The following is a 20,245-nucleotide window of genomic DNA, read 5'->3' on the forward strand; positions in this document are numbered from 1 at the left end:
TAGTTGATACATTGAAACAGAGTAGTGAAAAATAAGTCAAAAGTTACAGCTAATGTCCCTTTAAGGTAGAATTATGTGCCTGGAGACAGTATACAGACCCTCAAACGTTTACGATACTTTACGGTCTTCCACTTATTCGGGTGAGCCCCATGAAACTCATGGAATGAATAAAGTTTTCACCGGCTTATTTTTGAGAAAATCGAAAACTCTGCTTCCCCCAAACGAGTGAACATAGGAATAGCGACCATTTTGAATTTCTAGCTTAAATGTTGGTAAATATTTGGTAATGTGTGTCTCTTGTAACAATTTTGCACGGTGAACCTAGAGTTTTTCTCTTGATTTCCAATAGACAACGGTTTAGAGTTTCATTATGGAAAGTTTTAGAAAAAGATTTTCAATTTCGAGTCGCATACTACCTTAACCTTAATAAAACATTATGCAACGCATCCGTATAATGACCCCAAATTAACACTATTGTGTAAAAAAGTAAAAGACATTTATTTCGCAGAAACAAATACATAATTTATCTCATTGTGGATAAAAAGGGTAAAAGAAACCATTTTTGATACATTTTGATGTCAACTTTGTGAAATGCAATGTCACTACAAACGCAACATTGCGCAAGAAATTCAAGCTGTGACTTTGCCTCTTCATGTAATTATATACAGCAGGCGTTATTTCAATGTTTAGTTCGCGCCTCGAAAGTGAAAGACTTAAACTTTTGCTCAAAATTTTCTCTAGGAATCTTTCAACCATTCTCTTTCAAAATCAAGAATAAAAATCGAGTGTTACCGTGCAAATTTGTATTTACCGATATTTAAAATTCAAAATGGCCGCCATCCCTATGTTAACTCTATGGAGAAAAATAAAATTTTCGAATTTCGAAAAACTAAGCCGGTGGAAAGTTTTCTTACACCAAGATCTTTAAAATGAACCCCCACATATGGTATATTAGAAAATAATTGTAAAAGTTTGAGAGTCCAAATTTGTGTCCCTGAGGCGCGTTCTACTTTAATGTTATATTTTTGCTTGATAATATAAGGTTATTCACAAAATACCGGGATTTATGTACGAGTACACCTTACAGCGGAGGTATTGTCTGAGACGCGTAGCGATTCAATTTTTCCGACAAAGGTTATTGTTAAATAATCAATAATTTCATAATAGTTTGTTACTTTTGTTGAGCTCATTGGCTAAGTTTTGCTACATTTATCGTTTATTTTGAGTTTATGGATAATCAATTGTACATTACTTTTAAACTATAATTTTGTCACGTAAATGGGTTATTGTACTAAGCATAAGCTTATTTAACTTCATCATCGGTCATTTTGTAATTTTTGGTTGCCATTTTGGTTTATGACGTCATCGAGCCTTACCGGTGGCCCAAATTTTTGGAGAAATAGCTAATTTTGATCTACACATATATGCAAACCTCTGTGGCGAATTTGGCACTTTTGTCATCCTTGTAGCGTTATGTTTGCTAAGCCATCTATTTAAACAAGATGGCGCCTGAAATTCTCAATATGTCCTCAATCCTGCACATGCGTGAAAAGTCTGATGTACTTACTTCCGTGTCCATTCCCGTCATTATTTCCTTTTTTTTTTGGAAAACAAAATTGATTTTAAGGTAGACTTTTGAATATACCACAACTTACATAGTGATGTAATAGTCGGCTGTCAGGTGAAGAAATATGCAAAAAGTGACCGAAAGATGTTTATTCAGTATTTCAATGCCAGCAACCTAATATACTAACTTGCATGCGGAAAATTGATAGAGGCAGCAAGTGTACGTTTTGGCAAAATACGTCACTTTTCAATAACTTTCATCACTAATCAAAACATAGAAAGGAAGGTCTAGCAGGCTCTGTAGTATATCGATGCAATTCAAGTAGATACATTTCCTTTCGAATAGCGAAGTGAAATAAAAAGATGGCAAGCATAATATCTACTTCTTAGAGAATTAAATCACATAATAATTGAAGTGGAACATATGTAAAAATGTTGATATGAAGCCTATTTTCAAAATTCCATTAAAGTTGCTGATAAACTAATAATCTGCGTATCATGTCCATCAAACGCTTGACATAAATAAGTGACAAATATTATACAGAGGTCAGTACATTAAATTTTGATATATTCTCTGAATTAAAAGAGTCCATGACATATTTGCAAACGAGCTTTAATAGGTCTGTCGTTCCCCATCAAACTTTTCGGCAGGACCGCGTAAACGGCATCATCAGGCATCATTTGTCGGAACTGTTGTCTGCCAGGCATCAGTTCCGAAAAATGATGTCCACTGACTTGAAAAACGAGATTTGCGCATGCGCGAAATGGGATGTAAACGAAGATGTCGTCTGCGGGCGAGTGAAAAGATAGTCGAGAAATTTCTCGGTTTATCCTACTTTCTGAAGAAGAACTGACTGCTCTTGTTTCCAACAAGGACTCATAAAGGACGAAAACGATAATCAAAGGCGCATCGAACGTTTTGCAGAAGTATTGCGATGCTGTTGGGAAAATTTTTTTCTTGCTGAACCACACCAACATTATTACATGCGACAAGTTTTGTGTATGGTACGTTCTTATGCATGACGGCGGATGAGGTATGTTATAAAACATATTTTTGACCGGCCATTAGGGCAACAGCATACGTTTATACCCCGAGGGACTGTGAGTCACCTCCAAAAACAGGTGCTGCTCTATCAGTTCAGAGTTCATCCTCCTCCCTGCACTTATGCGGTAGGCAATGCAACACGTCCAATATGCAAATGTGGTACCCAGCAGGATGATGCCAAGTTTAATCCGACATAACCTTTAACAAGTAAGGGCACTCCTAAAGAAAAGTATCCGAAATTCTCAAAATAAGTCAAACAGTGACACAAAGTTTCATGGTGTAGCAGTGTATGGTGTTACTTTATCCTGCTTTGTTCAGGGAGTTTTGATTACAATCCTCCCAGTATTTGTACAATTTCTCCCTGGCCATTTTCAATTGCTGTGTCCAGGGGGCGTTTTCTCCTCACGTCAATGATATCAGCTCTGGCTTTGTTCTGTAACAGGAGTCTGACCACAGGTGCACTTCCACACAGTACAGCCATGTGCAGTGCCGTCATTCCTTCGTTATTTTTTCGGTTTATGTCCCATTTAAGAGTTGTCCCGAGGAGGAATTTCACCACATTATACTGCCCCCAACGTGCTGCCCTATGTAATAGTGTGTCACCCCAGTCATTCAGCTTAGCAATGTCAGCCCCATGCTCAAGAAGCAACTTGACTGCTTCCAGTTTACCACTCACGCATGCTGTGTACAGTGGAGTGTTCCCATATTCGCCTGTGAAATCAACATTCCCTGTTTGCTCATACAAAGCATTAATTGATTGCAGGTCGCCCTTCCTTGCGGCAACGTGCAACTGGCTCAGTCGCTGTGTGAAGGTATAGTGTGTTTCGATCATTCTTGATGTTGACCAGTGCTGTAGCATGTTAGCGATTTCATGTGCCGTCATACCCCGAAATTGCTGTGCCTGTGGGCCAACTTTCATTATGTACAGTATTTCATAGTCGCAGAGAGCGTACAAAGGAGCCACCAACTTGTATCGATCATGTAAGGCAACCAGGTGCAACAAGTTGAAACCGTCTATCTTATCCAAACCATCTCCGGTCTTCAGGAGTTCGGTCATTGCGAACTGATCATCGTTCCTTACCGCATCAACAAGGCGTGTTTCCCGTTGTAATTTATCGTTGCATTGCTGGTCTACTGTTTGATACACAAATGCAAAAGTTAAAATACATATGAACTCAAAATGCTCCCGTGTTCCCGTGCATGATGCAGTTGTATGTAAATTTACACTGTTCTCTGACACTATTGCCATGAGTTTGTCACTGCGTTACAAATTATACTAATGTACCTTCAATCACAAATTTGCTAAGTTTACGAATTAGTGATTAGCTACAATGAAAATGCTAAATTTCTTTCATTGCTGTCATATCATTGAATCATCATTTTATGTAGCATGTTTAATGGACACAGAGTAATATCAGACAGAGTGGCAACAGCTATTGTTTAAGGCGTGAAGCGGTTACGTAAGCAATCCATGTTTGCCTCGCCTCACGAAGCTCTTGGCTCTCTTTTCCGAAGAGTGCCGACCATGCACCCTTCGGTAATTTTCGGATTTTCACCAATTGTTAAGCGAAAGTATGTTCGACAAAGCTTGTGTTGTAGTTGTCGTGTGGTGCTGATCGGAATTGATGTGCTGGCGAAAACGCGAGTGTTTTGAGCTTCAGGAAAGTGGGTTTTACCGTTTTAAAAATTCCTCTCATATTTTCATGAATATATAATGAGTGTGTTTGAACCAAATTTGAAAGTCTTTTATCGATACTGTCTGGTTTTACTCAATGGTTTACGGTCAGTCACACCGTCTTTTACACGGCCGCCAAGAAAAGGACATGTTATGAAACTGCTGGCGTGTTATGTTTGATTGGCGTGAGGCAGTGTTTCTGGCCTGAGAGCTCACAAAGTAACTATGGTTGCTACGCGACTGGCAGTACGATGCCATCTCGTCGTATGTTTCGCATAATCTCGTGTAATTATCAACCACAAACCAAGCCTCCAAAAGTTTAACACCTTTGAAGCTCATTTTAATATGAAAAGCCAATAGTCTACCGAGACGACCATGGAACAAAAGGCATGCAAGTGTTGCCACTCTGTCTGATATTACTCTGTGGTTTAATGGACTTTGATCAAGTCCTTCAAGTTGTATATTCCAACTTGTAAACGTTCATTTAAAAATACAAATTACAAATTAGCTGACGTGAAAATGCAAAATGTCTTTCTCTGTTAAAAAAAACTTTTCTCAGCAATATATCAAGTAAGTCTCCTTACCTATGGCTAGATCCTGCCAGTTAAATTTAACTAAAGGTCATTAAATATGCATATTACTTAATTACTTTTGTAAAAATGGTAGCCGACTTTCATTAATGTCGTATTATAGTACCTTCGATATAATGAGGGCATGTTTCATGAACTTTGATCAAGTCGATCCAGACATATATTCCTTATTAGGAAAGTTCATTAATTATACAAAACAGTTATTGTATTGACGTACATGTAAAATTACTGTGTTAGGTCTACCACGATTTATATATTCCTAACAAGTCATCGTTGATGACACAGTCCCCGCTTGTCCATTTTGTTATAATCTTTGGTGTCTAGGTAGCTGTGGTCTAGGTAGCTGTGGAATGACATTGATGCAACTTGTAATAGGAGTATTAGTCTTGATGGGGCAGGGAAATGTGGTCATTAAGAAGTATCACTGGAGTGTATATGTTGAGATCTATGGGCACATAGGTCTATGTCGTTGTTCCCAATTTGAAACACATGAGGCATGTCTAAGGTATGGTTCTAAATCGGGAAAAAAGATCAGACCTCTAGCTGTATTTGCCAGCCAAAAAATACATATGTGCATAATAAATGAGGTACAAGATGTGACATCTTAAGGTCTAATATCCTATCAAAATTTGAGGGTATAGAACATGTGGTTACTGAGTTATGCATATATATGTATAATGAAGGTCAAAGGTCATTGAGGTCACGTGATATTTTGAAAAAAAATTGTATTGCTAATTAATCCCTATATGCCAAAATCAGACCTCCAGCTCTATTCGCTTGACCAGAATTAGATATGTGCATCATTAATGAGGTAAGGCGTGTGTTGTCATAAGGTCTCCCATCCTACTAAATAAAAAGAACATAGCACTTGTGGTTACTTATTTATTGACATAAACGTATATTTTTGGTAAAAGGTCATCGAGGTCACATGACATTTTGTCAAATAGTTATCCCTATATACGAAAAATCAGACATCCAGCTCTACTGGCTTGCTCAGAATTCGATATGCGCATAATTAATGAGGTACAGTATATGGCGTCATAAGGTCTCCAATCATACCAAATATGAAGGGTGTAGCACTTGTGGTTACTGAGTTATGGATAAATATGTATATTTGAGGTCAAAGGTCATTGAGGTCACGTGACATTTCGTCAAAATGTCTGAGATATCTGCGTGAATGGATGGACTCACGGATGGACTCACGGACGGACATGACTCAACCTATAAGCCCCCTGGACTTCATCCGTTGGGACTAAAAACTGTGTCACTGCATCCTTTTTGCAATATGAATACGATGAGAAACTAAAGTTTTATTTTTCTTGGCCTTATACATTGGAGTCTATGGAGAACTGACTTATACATGGGAGTCTACGGACGTATAAACTAAAAAGTCCTCCAACACGGCCAAATTTGATCACATTGAGAAACAAATCGGCGATTATCTGTATGGTGTAGGGTACTATCCTTGTGCAAAGTTTGAAAGAAATTGACCAGGGCATGTCTAAGATATCTGCGTGAACGGACGCACGGACGGACGGACGGACATGACCCAATCTATAAGTCCCCCCGGCTAAAAAGAATTGGCACAGGCATATCTCAGATATCTGCAGTCATGAGCCCCTATGCATGGACACAGCATTAATATTAATATCATCCTGGAACCCCTGTGGATCATATCTGGGGAGCCTGTGGATGGATATCAAATACAGGAAAGAAAACAGCCGTAACACAGCCATTTTTGATCAAATCATTACAAAAATGGGCATGCATATATATGTGATAGGGAATCATATATGTACCATTTTTCAATGCAATCGCGCCCGGCATTGCTGAGAAATTATGTGAACGAACGCACACTGGTAGTCGTCAAATATAGGAAACAAAATGGCCGCCACGCAGCCATTTAAGACCGGTTCCAAACAAAAATCAATGTGCATATGTATAACATATAGAGTAATCTATGTACCAAGTTTGAATGGTATTGCTCCTATCATCAAATCGAAATTTGCGTGAACATACGCACCAACATCAAATACAGGAAACAAAATGGCCGCCAGACGGCCATATTGGATCGGATGGTAAAACAAATAGACGTGCATATGTGTGGCATAGGTAATAATCATTGTATAAAGTTTGAATGAAATTGCTCCAGGTGTCCCTGAGATATCTGCGTGAACGGACGGGCGCACGGACGGACGGACGCACGGACGCACGGACATGACGAAACCTATAAGTCCCCCCGGACGGTGTCCGTGGGGACTAAAAAGAGGGGAAAATTTGTGATAAAACGATTTGAACATTTTGGGTTGTGATCAAGAAAGGGACGTAATACCCTAGAATATGATACATATATAAAAAAAACTTTGGCAAGTGTGATAGATTACAGCCATCGTGTAAACCTACACATAATCGGCAGGACATGTATATCCCTGAGTGATTGAATCGGTGAGTTACATCTCCACAGTTATGAAACTCCGGAAAGATTACTTTCATTATGAGAGATATTATGCAAACTGTGTTCAGAGATTACGTCACTTCAATCTGATCCTACTGGGGTCTTACCTCTCTCCTCGTCTTTTTGTGTCTCACACTCAACATGGTCTTCCTCAATCAATTCTGAATTTTGTTCTTCTGTTTTTTCAATGATCATTTTTTTGAAGTTTCTCATCTGTAAGAACCTTTTCCAAGCCACTCGAATTATAACTGAAATACAGAAGAATTTTTCTTTACTTTTCCTAACAAGTCAGTGTTCAATATAACTTTATGATCAACGAAGACTGGGCATGTAGATCGCTCCCGGAAAAGATATACATTAAAAGTGGGACTGCCGAACTTGAACGACAAGAGAACACATGACATCATAAGAACATGATAAGAGCGCGCAGAAAGTGATGACGTATTCGTTACCGTTATGTTCACGAGCGCGCATCTTAATTCTCTAACCTGGTATTCAAAGCAAATTCCCTTGACTGTTTGCGTCGGATTTGTGAGTCGGAAAGTTATGCCACGGTCACTCTAGTGTAGAGCGCCCTCGAGCGACGGATCTAAATCTAGTGCCCAACAAGATGAATGGTTTGTTCATTCTAAAGAACATAAATTAACATCAAATTAACAGTCATGTGAATAAAATCATACAGTGCAGGTTAACTAGTATAATATAACATTGTCACAACAGTTAATCCATGATAGAACTGTATTTATCAGGTCAAGAGTGTCCGGAAGCCAGTAGAAATATTTACTCACCTAGTATGAACAAGATGGAGCCAAGAGCGATACAGATGTAACACAGAACCTGGATACGAAAACAAATGAATGTACATTAGTGTTTCTTTGTACATTAGCGTTTTATATTATATATATATATATATATATATATATATATAATATATATATATATATATATATATATATATATATATATATATATATATATTGCTAGACGTGGAACTGTCACGACAAGTTCCACGTCTAGCAATACCTATGCCCTGCGGAAATATATATATATATATATATATATATATATATATATAACACGATTGGAACTAATTTTGGATAATTGGATCTTCCTATTTTTTCAATTTCTCAAAAGCGTTAGGCGCCATTTAGCTGAATGTTGCAATATTACAAATTACTCATAAAGACAAGTGTACTACTTGAAAAGAAAAGCAGATGAGCTTACATTTGTAGATTAAACCGACATAACTTCATCATACAAATATCCCAAAGTAGTTCCAATCGTGTTATATATGTATATATATATATATATATATATATATATATATATATATATATATATATATATATATATATATATATATATATATATATATATATATATAAGAGAGGCTGCAGAAAAGAAACGTAAAATAGAAAAGAACGACATTTGTGAGAATATAGACGAGAAGTAAACCGAAATAATTGAATTTAAACAAAATACTGTGCGGAAAGTCCTACCCAGAGATCAAACACCCTGCCTTATAACACGTTCACGAATAAATAAAAAGATTTAATGCTTTTTTAATGCAACTATGTTAGGGTTAGCAACTTGAAAGGAAAGCTTTTGCCGTCAGTCTATTCGTCCGTCCCGCTATTGATCCCTGACTGACACGTACGCTTCTTGTGAGCAAAAAAATTCAACGAAATACGAAAGAAAGGTGTTTAAAGAGCCAGAGCTTAATTCAGAAACTGCCAACATCGACTAATGGCAGAATTTACCTTGGGGACAGATATTCGGACTCAAAGGCTATGATAATATTATTTTAGCCCTACCACTTTTGATGGCTAATATTGAATCTTATGGAGAAACAAACGTGATCACCAACTTAGTTTTGTGAAAATCGGGAATTTATCCCCCCCCCTAATATCTCACAGTAATGGTGGCCATTTTGAATTTAAAATATCGATAAATATTGGGTATTTTTTTTTCCTTTAGTATTAAAATTTGCATGATGACCCCTAATTTTTATTCTTGGAAAGAAAATGATGGAACATTTGCTTGGGGAAAGTCTGAGCAAAGTTTAAGTCTTTTCTTTTCGAGGCGCATACTACCTTACTGAGTATTAAGTTAGAAATTCTGAAACCGAAATATTCACTCCAAAATTATCGCTAAATAGGTGCATCACTTTCTTATTAGGTTTTTAGAGCTGAAATAACTACGCCTAAGATTATTTTATATGTCCATGAGTGTAACAATTTCTAAATTGAAAATCGAAACTTTACTTATACCTTGGTATCGGTCAATAGCTCTAGTTCCACGAAAGGTAGTGCATCGGGCTTCGGCAAATAAATATATACAGCACCTCCAATCAAAGCGCTTACTATCAACTGGAAAGAGGTCATAAAAGCAAGGTTAACAAATACACAGTATCACCATACAGTGAATATCTCTCTGTCTCTGTCTCTGTCTCTGTCTGTCTCTGTCTGTCTGTCTCTCTCCCACACACATACATGTATGCATGCATGCATGCATGCATGCATTCATCCACCATCCATCCATCCATCCATCCATCCATCCATCCATCCATCCATCCATCCATCCATCCATCCATCCATCCATCCATCCATCCATCCATCCATCCATCCATCCATCCATCCATACATACATACATACATACATACATACATACATACATACATACATACATACATACATACATACATACATACATACATACATACATACATACATACATACATACATACATACAGTCAGTCAGTCAGTCAGAAGTGGAAATTGTTAGCAAATGATGATTCGAATAATAACATTTTAAAAAAATATATTATTTAACAACTCAGAAGGGTATAAAAGCCCCACTAACAGAAATTCATTTCAGGATAGAACTTAAACAAAGTGAATATCACACACTGACAGCGTTTCAAAGAAAATCTTAATATTGTCATTTTATAACATGAATCCACATCCACACCTTGCGTCGTTGGCAGTGCGACTTGTCATAAATCGGCAAACTTTGCATATATATTAGATTCGACTCAGCACTGTCTGACATGCAAATGGATTGCTAGTACATCCTTTCATATCAACACTTGAAAAGATCCAGGACAAGAGGTCGCCTCACAAACAAACTTCTTTCCCATATTCTAACAAAAACGGTTTGTCACATGTGTCAGGATTTCTAAAGATCAGGTTGATGTTACACCCATGTCACCGGCAAAGATTTTATTCAATGTCAACGGCGTATTTGTAAGGATGTGTCAATCTAATAATGGTGACGTAATGACGTCACAGACAACTTGCTCATAAACCTGTGAATAATCAGTGCCTCGGCGAGAATTGTTGTCGTTTTTTAATTATCATCTGAAAAGTAACCGGTCCAGAAAAAATCCTCGATGAAACTGTCGAGGTATATAACCCACGATATTGATGCGGCAAAAAACTAGGTGTTGAATGTAGTGTTCTTGGTGTATTATAGATTCGCTCTAGAAAACACAGCACTTCAAAGGAATTATTTATACTGTTAAGTGAATGGAAGGAATTCTTTTACCAGTAACATGTTTCTAAATAAATGTCTTCCGTGTAGACGGCTGAAATTTCATAATCGATATTATTATCATTGCTTTTATCTCAATTGAGGAAAGACATTAATTTATAATCTTCCTGTCACGCTGGCAATCTACGCTCTCTTACCCTCTTTGAAGGTAGCTATTATAAGCACATATTACTAGTGAAATGTAATGGTATATGTCCCCTCTCTCCAATCCAAGTCCTTGCTTGTTCTACATATATGATAATGTTAGGTCACGTGCAAAGTGCAAATTTAAGAAAAAAAATAAGTCCTATTAAATTACGCTTCAACTACCAAGAAAAATGTCTGATTTACTGCATTTTGGTAAAAATGATAATTAGAGTTTTATAAATATCTTTCCCTACTTTCAAATATATCGAAGCTTTTTATGTCTATTATCTTAATGTTAATATGCCGCAAGTATTTGTGGTGACCTTGTCTGACCTCAGATCACTGACGTCATGTCGCTATGCGTTCACCCTCTATGCTACAGTGAATTTCATTTTGTCTGCTAAACTCCGTGTGATAAAGTTTGTTTCATGTCAATAGTTGTTTACAATAACCTAGTATGGGGTCACTCCATCCGACCGGAAACTGAAAAAGCTTAAGAATTTGTAGTTGGTATTAAACCTTTCAATTATTGTTGTTACATGTACATGTATGTTTACAATTAAACAACGTACCGTAAATACCAAACATTCTAACTTTCCCTATGAGGCCATAGCCCATGTGCCAATTATCCGGAAGTCAGACCAAATACAATAGCCTCGGTGACGAGATATGGATAAAAATTTAAGCATAAAAAGTCCTATATACTGTATGCTTTTTTATTAGTTATTAAAGCCGTTGTTCAATGCGTTTCCTGGCTGTGTATCGAGACTACAAAATATTTTTATGGATCTTGATGCTGCCGCCTTGCCGCTAGAATGGTAGGTCATGACCCCGGATACTTGTTTTATTACCCTACCGGCTAAAACGACGATATCTCCATGGTTTTCGGGTTTGTGAAGAGATTTTAAACGTCGCACAAGTGAAGCCCTTATACAGAGGCATTCTCAGATCTTAGTGTGGATGCGTGACTCCAAGAGGCGGTAACTTTGCCGGCGAACATCTCAAGGGGGTTAACTTGACGGCCACATCTCAATGGGACAACACCACCGGCAAACATCGATGATCTCGACGGTAATTTTGCTGAATATTTCGCGTCACTTCTACTTGTTTCCGTGTACCCAACAATACGCAGAGTTGTTTTGAAACACGATTTGAAATGGCAGTAGTCGCCAAAGTGTGATGAACACTTCATCGTTTCCACCTTACAATGGTTAATCCTCTAATTCACATGGGCGTCTCGAAGACACCTGGGTGTGAGTGAGAAGGTTTCAACGTCTTAGCCAATACACGTATGACTTCATGCAACAGTAATTTTTTTTTACCAAATCAAAAATACGTGTGCTTCTCGTAACCCGATCTATATAATAATATTCTAAACTCTCCGACCCTAAATATTTTATCGCATATTCCAATATTATGAATTATTTGCGAAACTTTGTTTTTTGGGGGGTCACATCCAGACAAAATTGTAAAGTTATACTGAGTTCTCGACCTCCCTTCTCTGTTTCCTGAATAAATTAACCTTCTGCACAGCCAACCAATTAATAAGCCACAAAGGTTTTGGGATTTTTTTTTTTTGTTTTTTTTTTGTTTTTTTTTTTTGTTTGTTTTTTTTTTTCATTTTACCTTAGCCCGTAGTACACTTTTGTCTCGAGAATTCGTCAACAACGACGTCGTTATTTCATGATGAATTCTACCATATGGATGAATATCGTCAGAGTAATAACATCAGCTCGTCATCCGTCGGTTAGACGACTAGACGGAAAGTGGCAACTCGATTTTTTCGTCTACGATTCCAGATGAGTTTAAAACCAATAACAGATGTCTTTGCCTATTTACCATTGCTTGCAAGCTATCTTAAGGTTCCAGGACAAGAAATTGACCTCTTTAATCTTACAATTCTCTAGTGATTAATAAGCTTAGAACCCCCTTACATTATACACTTTCGGAAAGCCTATATATAGGGGAAGATTTTGGTAATCACAGTGTCACCATTGTTTACATAACTATCACGTGACAGGCAATTTGCATAACCTTTCAAAAATCAGTTTTCCCTATGTTTTGTCTCAATACTTCAAAATATCTGACTCAAACTTGCTGGAATGCAAGCTATCTAAACACTTTTCAAAAGTGTGTCTCAGATTTTTTATATCTTGCTTAGTTTTTATTTGAGCACAATATTTTAAAGAAATCAACTAGGGTTAAATATACCGCTTTGGAAGTTTTTCTATCATAAAAATTGTTTTACAATTACGTAAAACCTAACAAGGTTTAAAAAAATTCTGAGACACACTTTGGAAGATCCTTTAGGACAGCTTGCACTCACACAAATTTCAGCCACATATGTCAAAGCATTGAAACAAAACATAGGGAAAAACCGATTTTAGAAAGCTTATGCAAATTACCAGTCACGTGACAGTAATGCAAACAATGATGACACTATGGTAACCAAAATGTTTTCCTATATCATTGGTCGCCATATTGAAAATTTTAACTCGCTGGTGTACAAGTACTCGCACAACCTTCAATTTTCATCCATCTAATGTATAAATCTCTAAATTGCTATTGTTTCTTTCGTTTCAAGTTGTTTTAAAAAATAGCATATTTTGCTGGATCGTTTGAAGTCAAGATAAAACTCATTAATGAACAATATGGCTATTACAGAAACGACGAACACGCTTAATTAGCAAAACGTTGTTGTTCCTAATTTTCTTCTTCACACCGCATTTTATTAACATAATTTACCAAAGCCTCATTTTTTGAACTGGTGAACATGATCCGAAGTATATCGACATAGATGTGAAAATGCAGTTCAACTTCAGCTTTTACGATTTGAGATACGCAGCGCGAGTCATTCAGATGTTGGGCTCTTATGACATGCGGGACGCGGCCATTGGGCGGATTCAACTTGACTGTCTTTTCTGTTATGACTGGAACTGAATTGTGTATTTTGCGTACCCTTCGCTGCAACAAAGATGAGGTTTATGAGAGAAACAATACGAAACAAATATTTGGACTGTCGGGTAAGTCTCTGACGGTTGCCAACCCGGGTGGCAAACATGCCAATGAATGTTTTTAACTACTCACCCCAAAAGCAAAGATAATAATCGCCACCAACGACTCGACAAAGCAGACAGCCATTTTACTCCTAGACAGTAACCGCTGTCGTTTCAGCTGTGAGCAAATGACGGCGTCTTCGACTATGTTGTCGGAGAAAGATATACCACCGACAGTTTAACGTCGTGTCATACAGCTTTGGTTATACACCCGAAAGTCCTTGCCGAATCTCTTGTCAGCACTCACGATAAGTCTCGTTGCACATCGGTTATATAGTTGGTGTCGGCCTAGGGACTGTGTACACACTTAGTTAATAATTCTCTGTATAATATGGCACTCTGAGTATGCTCGGAACTGGATCATCCATAACCTTTGAATGTCACTGAAAACGAACCGATCTATCGTAAATCATAGGAAGTCTTCTCCACAAAGGGTGCTACATTTTCTGGATTTAAGTAAAATATCTTGTAAATGGGTCAAACGTTTTCGGCACGTCGAGGATTTGACAAGCGAACTCTATGCTGCCTTGTCCCATAAAGGTGCGGGATTGCTGGATTGCCAAAATAGCTTAATTTGAGCTATTTAGCAGCTAATCAGCTAAAATAATTTATAGCTGTAGCACGCGATATTTAGAAGCTATTTAGTGATAATACCTTTTAGCCATTGGCCGAGATATTTAGCAGCGCTCAGGGAAGTTACTCTATTTAATTTCATTTCCAACACGAAACCCGATAGTAATTTCTAGGTTCTACAAAGGTCATCCACTGGTTAGTGAGTAGCGAGTCTGAATGAACCGTGCCGTGGGGAATGTCGTCACACCTTCGAAATATAAACTATGTTATCGTCTGTTGACAAATAAACGACACTCATCATAAAAATTTTCAAAACGCTTCAGAGATCTGTATGTCTTGTATGATTTTCATAAAAATTCAATTCTATATGATGTGCACAAAATCTTTGGGACGCTAGACTTGCAGTTTTATGAAGAACAGTGACAGCTGTTGTATTTCTTACGATATCTTTTCATTGGAAGTTCAATTGCATTTTTTACCTGTCCTATTTACAGCCAATTTCTAAACCTTATTTATTACAAAACATTATCCAAATGAATATTGCTATTTCACATTTTTCGAGGTCACATATTATTTTCTAGGTAGAAAGAGACCTCCATGGTTCTACAAAGTTTCGGATACATTCTTTATATTTAAAACTACCATGAACGATTGAAATAAAACATGACTAAATACAAAAATAGTTGAAAATAATTATTTGCGCTCGGATCGGTTACTCATTTTACTTTTATTACAACCATAAAACTTTATAGTTCTTTCTGGGTTCTACATAAGTCATCCACTGGTTAGCTGGTAGCTTGCTGATAGCTCAGAACGGCTATTAGCGGCTAAAAACGGATAATAGCTTGAATAGCTTAATAGCTGAGCCTTCTAAGGACTCCTCGCTGGTTAGCTGGTAGCTAGCTATGAGCGGCTATTAGCGGCTAAAAACACTTCATGGAAATTCTGAATAGCCTTAATAGCCAAATACAGCTACTGACAAGCTATATATGTGGCTAATGTGGCTAATAGCCATCTAGCTATTTAGGGGATATTCAGCAATCCAGCAATCCCGCACCGTTCTCGCCTTGTCCGAGGTTTTGACCTAACAAGCGCAATCGAGAGTGACCATGACGACTGCAATCTTTCTTCTTTACGATTTTATGGACTTCCCTTCCTTGTAGTTGTTTCTTTACTATTTCGTGAATAACGGTAAGTCAGTTAGAATTGCAAATATCGCACCAAGATTTTATTGTTTCCATTTTTCCTGTTCATATCCGTTTATGAGAACTGCGATACACCCGATAGTAACCGTAAATTCCTACCCAAGTAGCCGTATCACTCCACAAATAACTAAATAAATAAATATTATAATCAGGTTAAACAAATAACTAAATAAATGAATAAAAGATAAATAGATAAATAAAAAAGTATTATCATATACCTACATTCACGTGTCTTTGTAAAGCTATGGGAGAAAGCGCCCTCAGATCCGTGCATTTTCTTCATGTATCACGCTCCGGCAAGGTGCCCAAATATGGGCAATCGCGTGCATTTCTTAACTATCTCGATTATGGGCTGCGTTCGATTATGATCCTCGGGGAGCCCTAAGTGACGTCATGACGTTACGATGGGGCTCCCGGGGGAAGTGGGAAAATCGAACGTTACCGGGGGGGGGGAACAAAATGTCAGACGACAACAACAATTCAGCCGGAAATCAACTTAGATTTCGCCACAGATTAGCTATTTTTGCCTGTTTATTTTCAACAACTCCACCATGTCACGTCAATTGCTTTATTAACTGTACCAAACAACAATAAACAATAGGGCGATTTTTCTCCATGAGCACTAGTGTTGTCTGTTTGTCGCCCGTTATATTGTTATACGGTGCCCCACACACTTCCCCGACTCAACGAGCAGGGGCGGTGGAATCTACCCCGAGGTACCCCGACAATGACGTCACAGGATAATCGAACAGAAACTGGGCCGCGCGCCCCGGGCCGCCCAAGGGCGCCTCGAGGATGATAATCGAACGCACCCATGGTTACAACACGCGTTGCTATCCGCAAACGTTCCATTCGTACACAAAGCCAGCGCGAGATTAGGAAAACGTCCGCGCGCTCAGATCGTAGTTGCGCGTGGCGACAGTGGAGCCGCGACTGTCACATCGGCTTATTTTTCTAAATTCTGGTAAAATTCTGTGAATACTAAGTTCGTGCCTGTTCTGTATAAATTACAAGAAACTGACATAACGCTTTTGTCCTTCTTACACCTCGATTTCAGCCTGGATCTCTGTTGGTCACGTAATAGTACCCCGGGAATAGTACGCATATTGCTTTGCGCGTTCTAGAATTCTGCAGGTAAAGAAATGACGTCATTATGTATGTCAATCCGCGACGGGAAGCGGCCATCGCTTTATGAAAAACTGACACAAATGGCGATGAATTTTTGATATCGCACGCATTTTTATCTCATAATGTTGAATATTATGTAAACTACACTTTTATCATTCCATAACTTCATAAAGTATATGATAAAACCTTTACGGGCCCTCGCACGCTGGGGCCCTTCCACTGTACGGGCCGTAAAGATTAAAAACATAAATAGGCCCTATATATATATATATATATATATATATATATATATATATATATATTATATATATATATATATATATATATATATATATATATATATATATATATATATATATATATATATATATATATATATATATATATATAATCACATGAACTGGCCCGTATCTCCACCTGTGTGACGTACACCAGCACAGATAAGAAATCCAAATTTACCGCTGTTGTACGTCATCAACCGGAACTTTTTTCCTGCAATGGTACCGTTCGTACGTGCACGTCGCGACACAGACCGATTTGTCGTGATCGATGTCGTGCTCTCATGGCATTTTGACAAAAAGGTGACCCGATAAATCCAGATACGGAAACATAGAAGGCATGCCCAACGAAATTTCGAGTCGCTAAAGCTTTACTATTCCCAAGAATCGAATGAGGATACCGTCGATCGTTTGGCTCAGTAACGTCACGGTTCCAGTTGCAAGGCTAATGTGGATATCGTCGTACCTGGCGATCGCCAAGCGACGTCGTACCTGGCGATCCGATATGGCGATAAACCCGAAAGATACACAAATATCGACGAACAACGATAAATTTCCTTCATCACACAAATACTATTCCGTTGTTTCTCGATCGGAATCAAGCCTAAGCTGTCGAACTGTAGCGTAAACTCTGCAGTGCAGCGCTGTAGAATCCGATGCATTTCGAAAGTTGACTCGGACAACACTCACAACAGAACAGAGTTCCCGTCAAGTAACAAAATTGGAAGTACCTACGGGCGATATATGTGTCACAGCAAATATCAAAGTCCGTATGACGAAAACATTGACGACTGAGATGGCCACCGGCGGAGACCGGTGACGGCAGTGCCCACTACAAGCGTACACTGTGTGTGTCATCGATCTGAAACTTTCGGGCTCGCCAAGGCCGTAAACTTGTGAGCATCTCTAAGAATGATGACTACTGTTTCGATCGTGCCGTTGCATTCGCTTTATAAATATAATTCTAAATATTCTAAATAACTCAAAATACTATCGTTATCAGTCGCCAGCGCGGTGAAAGCTATGCCCGGCGATGGCAGACTTGCCCTGGCATCGCTCCAGCGCGAGACAATGATTGACACGCGCACGTGACCGAATCCGTATGTCTGATTGGTGGAGATACCATTCCATGTATCAAAGTTTTAGCTTAATGGGATTTATGAATGAAAGTATACCTGTAAACATTTGCACATCTCCTGGGTGATGGACCGCTTTACTCATTCAATATAAGTAATCCGCGTAAATAAAACACAAATCGCGATAAAAATCATGCAATTTGTTAAAATAATTTTGGTCCATCCACATCAAAGAAAATAAGAAGACTGTTCATGTGATAAATATATAATCCCATGGAATTTTTCTCTGTTTGACGTCATCGTATACTCGTGTTTTTCGCGGAGCCCCACAACTTCTCGCCTTCGGCTAGTTGTACGGCTCCGCGAAAAACACTCGTATACGATGACGTCAAACAGAGAAAAATACCATGGGATTATATATAATATATATATATATATATATATATATATATATATATATATATATATATATATATATATTATATATAATCCCATGGTATTTTTCTCTGTTTGACGTCATCGTATACGAGTGTTTTTCGCGGAGCCATACAACTTCGAGCCGAAGGCACGAAGTTGTGCGGCTCCGCGAAAAACACGAGTATACGATGACGTCAAACAGAGAAAAATTCCATGGGATTATATATTTATCACATGAACAGTCTTCTTATTTTTCTTTGATGTGGATGGATCAAAATTATTGCAACAAATTGCATGATATTTATCGCAAATTTTTTGTTTTATTTAAGCGGATTACTTTCATTTAATGAGTAAAGCGGCCCGTCACCCAGGAGATGTGCAAATGTTTACAGGTATACTTTCATTCATAAATCCGATTAAGCTGAAATTTCGCTACAGCGAAAGGTATCTCCACCAATCAGACATCCGGATTCGGTCACGTGCGCGTGTCAATCATTGTCTCGCGCTGGAGCGATGCCAAGGCAAGTCTGCCATCATAGCTTTCACCGTACCGTGCTACCGACGGATAGCCATAGTATTTTGAGTTATTTAGAATATTTACAATTATATTTAAGAAGTTAATACAGTGACACTATCGAAACAGTAGTTATCATTCTTAGAGATGCTGTGGCTTTTAAAATATCATCAGTTTACGACCTTGGCGAGCCCAAAGATTCAGATCGATGACACACAGAGTGTACGCTTGTTGTTGTGGGCATTGCCGTACGTCACCGGTCTCCGCCGCGCCGCCGGTGGCCATCTCAGTCGTCAATGTTTTCGTGTTAAGGACTTTGATGTTTGCTATGACACGTATCGCCCGTAGGTACATCTCAATTTTGTTACTTGATGGGAACTCTGTTCTGTTGTGAGTGTTGTCCGAGTCAACTTTCGAAATAAATCGGATTCTTCAGCGCTGCACTGCAGAGTTAGGGCTACAGGTCGACAACTTTAGGCCTATATGTCTTCACTACAGCCTTCCGCTGCAGGTTTGATCTCGATCGAGAAACGACGGAATAAATTGTGTGATGAAGGAAATTTATCGTTGTTCGTCGAATGACTTTATGCTTGTGCCTTCTATGTCGCTTTCCCGAAGATTATACGGTACTCATTTATTAAGTTGAACTTTCGTTGAGGTGTATCTTTAGGGTTTATCGCCAACCGGGATCGCCAGGTACGACGTCGCTTGGCGATCGCCAGGTACGACGACGCGACGTCCACATTGAGCCTTACGACTGGAGCAGTGACGTTACTGAACCAAATGATCGATGGTATCCTCATTCGATTCTTGGGAATAGCTAAAGCTTTAGCGACTTGGAATTTCGTTGGACATGCCTTCTATGTTTCCATATCTGGATTTATCGGGTCACCTTTTTGTCAAAATTCCATGAGCACGGGCGGGAGCACGGCATCGATCACGACAAATCGGTCTGTGTTGCGACGTGCATGTACGAACGGTACCATTG

The 20,245-nt window shown here is 38.4% G+C and overlaps 1 protein-coding gene across 1 annotated transcript; it reads right to left on the reverse strand.

Annotated features, from left to right (window-relative positions):
• Positions 1–486: 486 nt before the first annotated feature.
• On the reverse strand, positions 487–14,387 carry LOC139133282 (ankyrin repeat and SOCS box protein 2-like). The gene is made up of 5 exons (XM_070699809.1): positions 14,098–14,387; positions 9,602–9,700; positions 8,120–8,168; positions 7,439–7,579; positions 487–3,745 (listed from the first exon to the last, which is right to left on the reverse strand). Exons 1-5 carry the CDS (start codon positions 14,149–14,151, stop codon positions 2,940–2,942), a joined length of 1,149 nt encoding a protein of 382 aa, XP_070555910.1. The 5' UTR covers positions 14,152–14,387; the 3' UTR covers positions 487–2,939.
• Positions 14,388–20,245: the final 5,858 nt, after the last annotated feature.

Source organism: Ptychodera flava, chromosome 5, assembly GCF_041260155.1.
Source record: "Ptychodera flava strain L36383 chromosome 5, AS_Pfla_20210202, whole genome shotgun sequence".
Lineage (NCBI taxonomy): Eukaryota > Metazoa > Hemichordata > Enteropneusta > Ptychoderidae > Ptychodera > Ptychodera flava.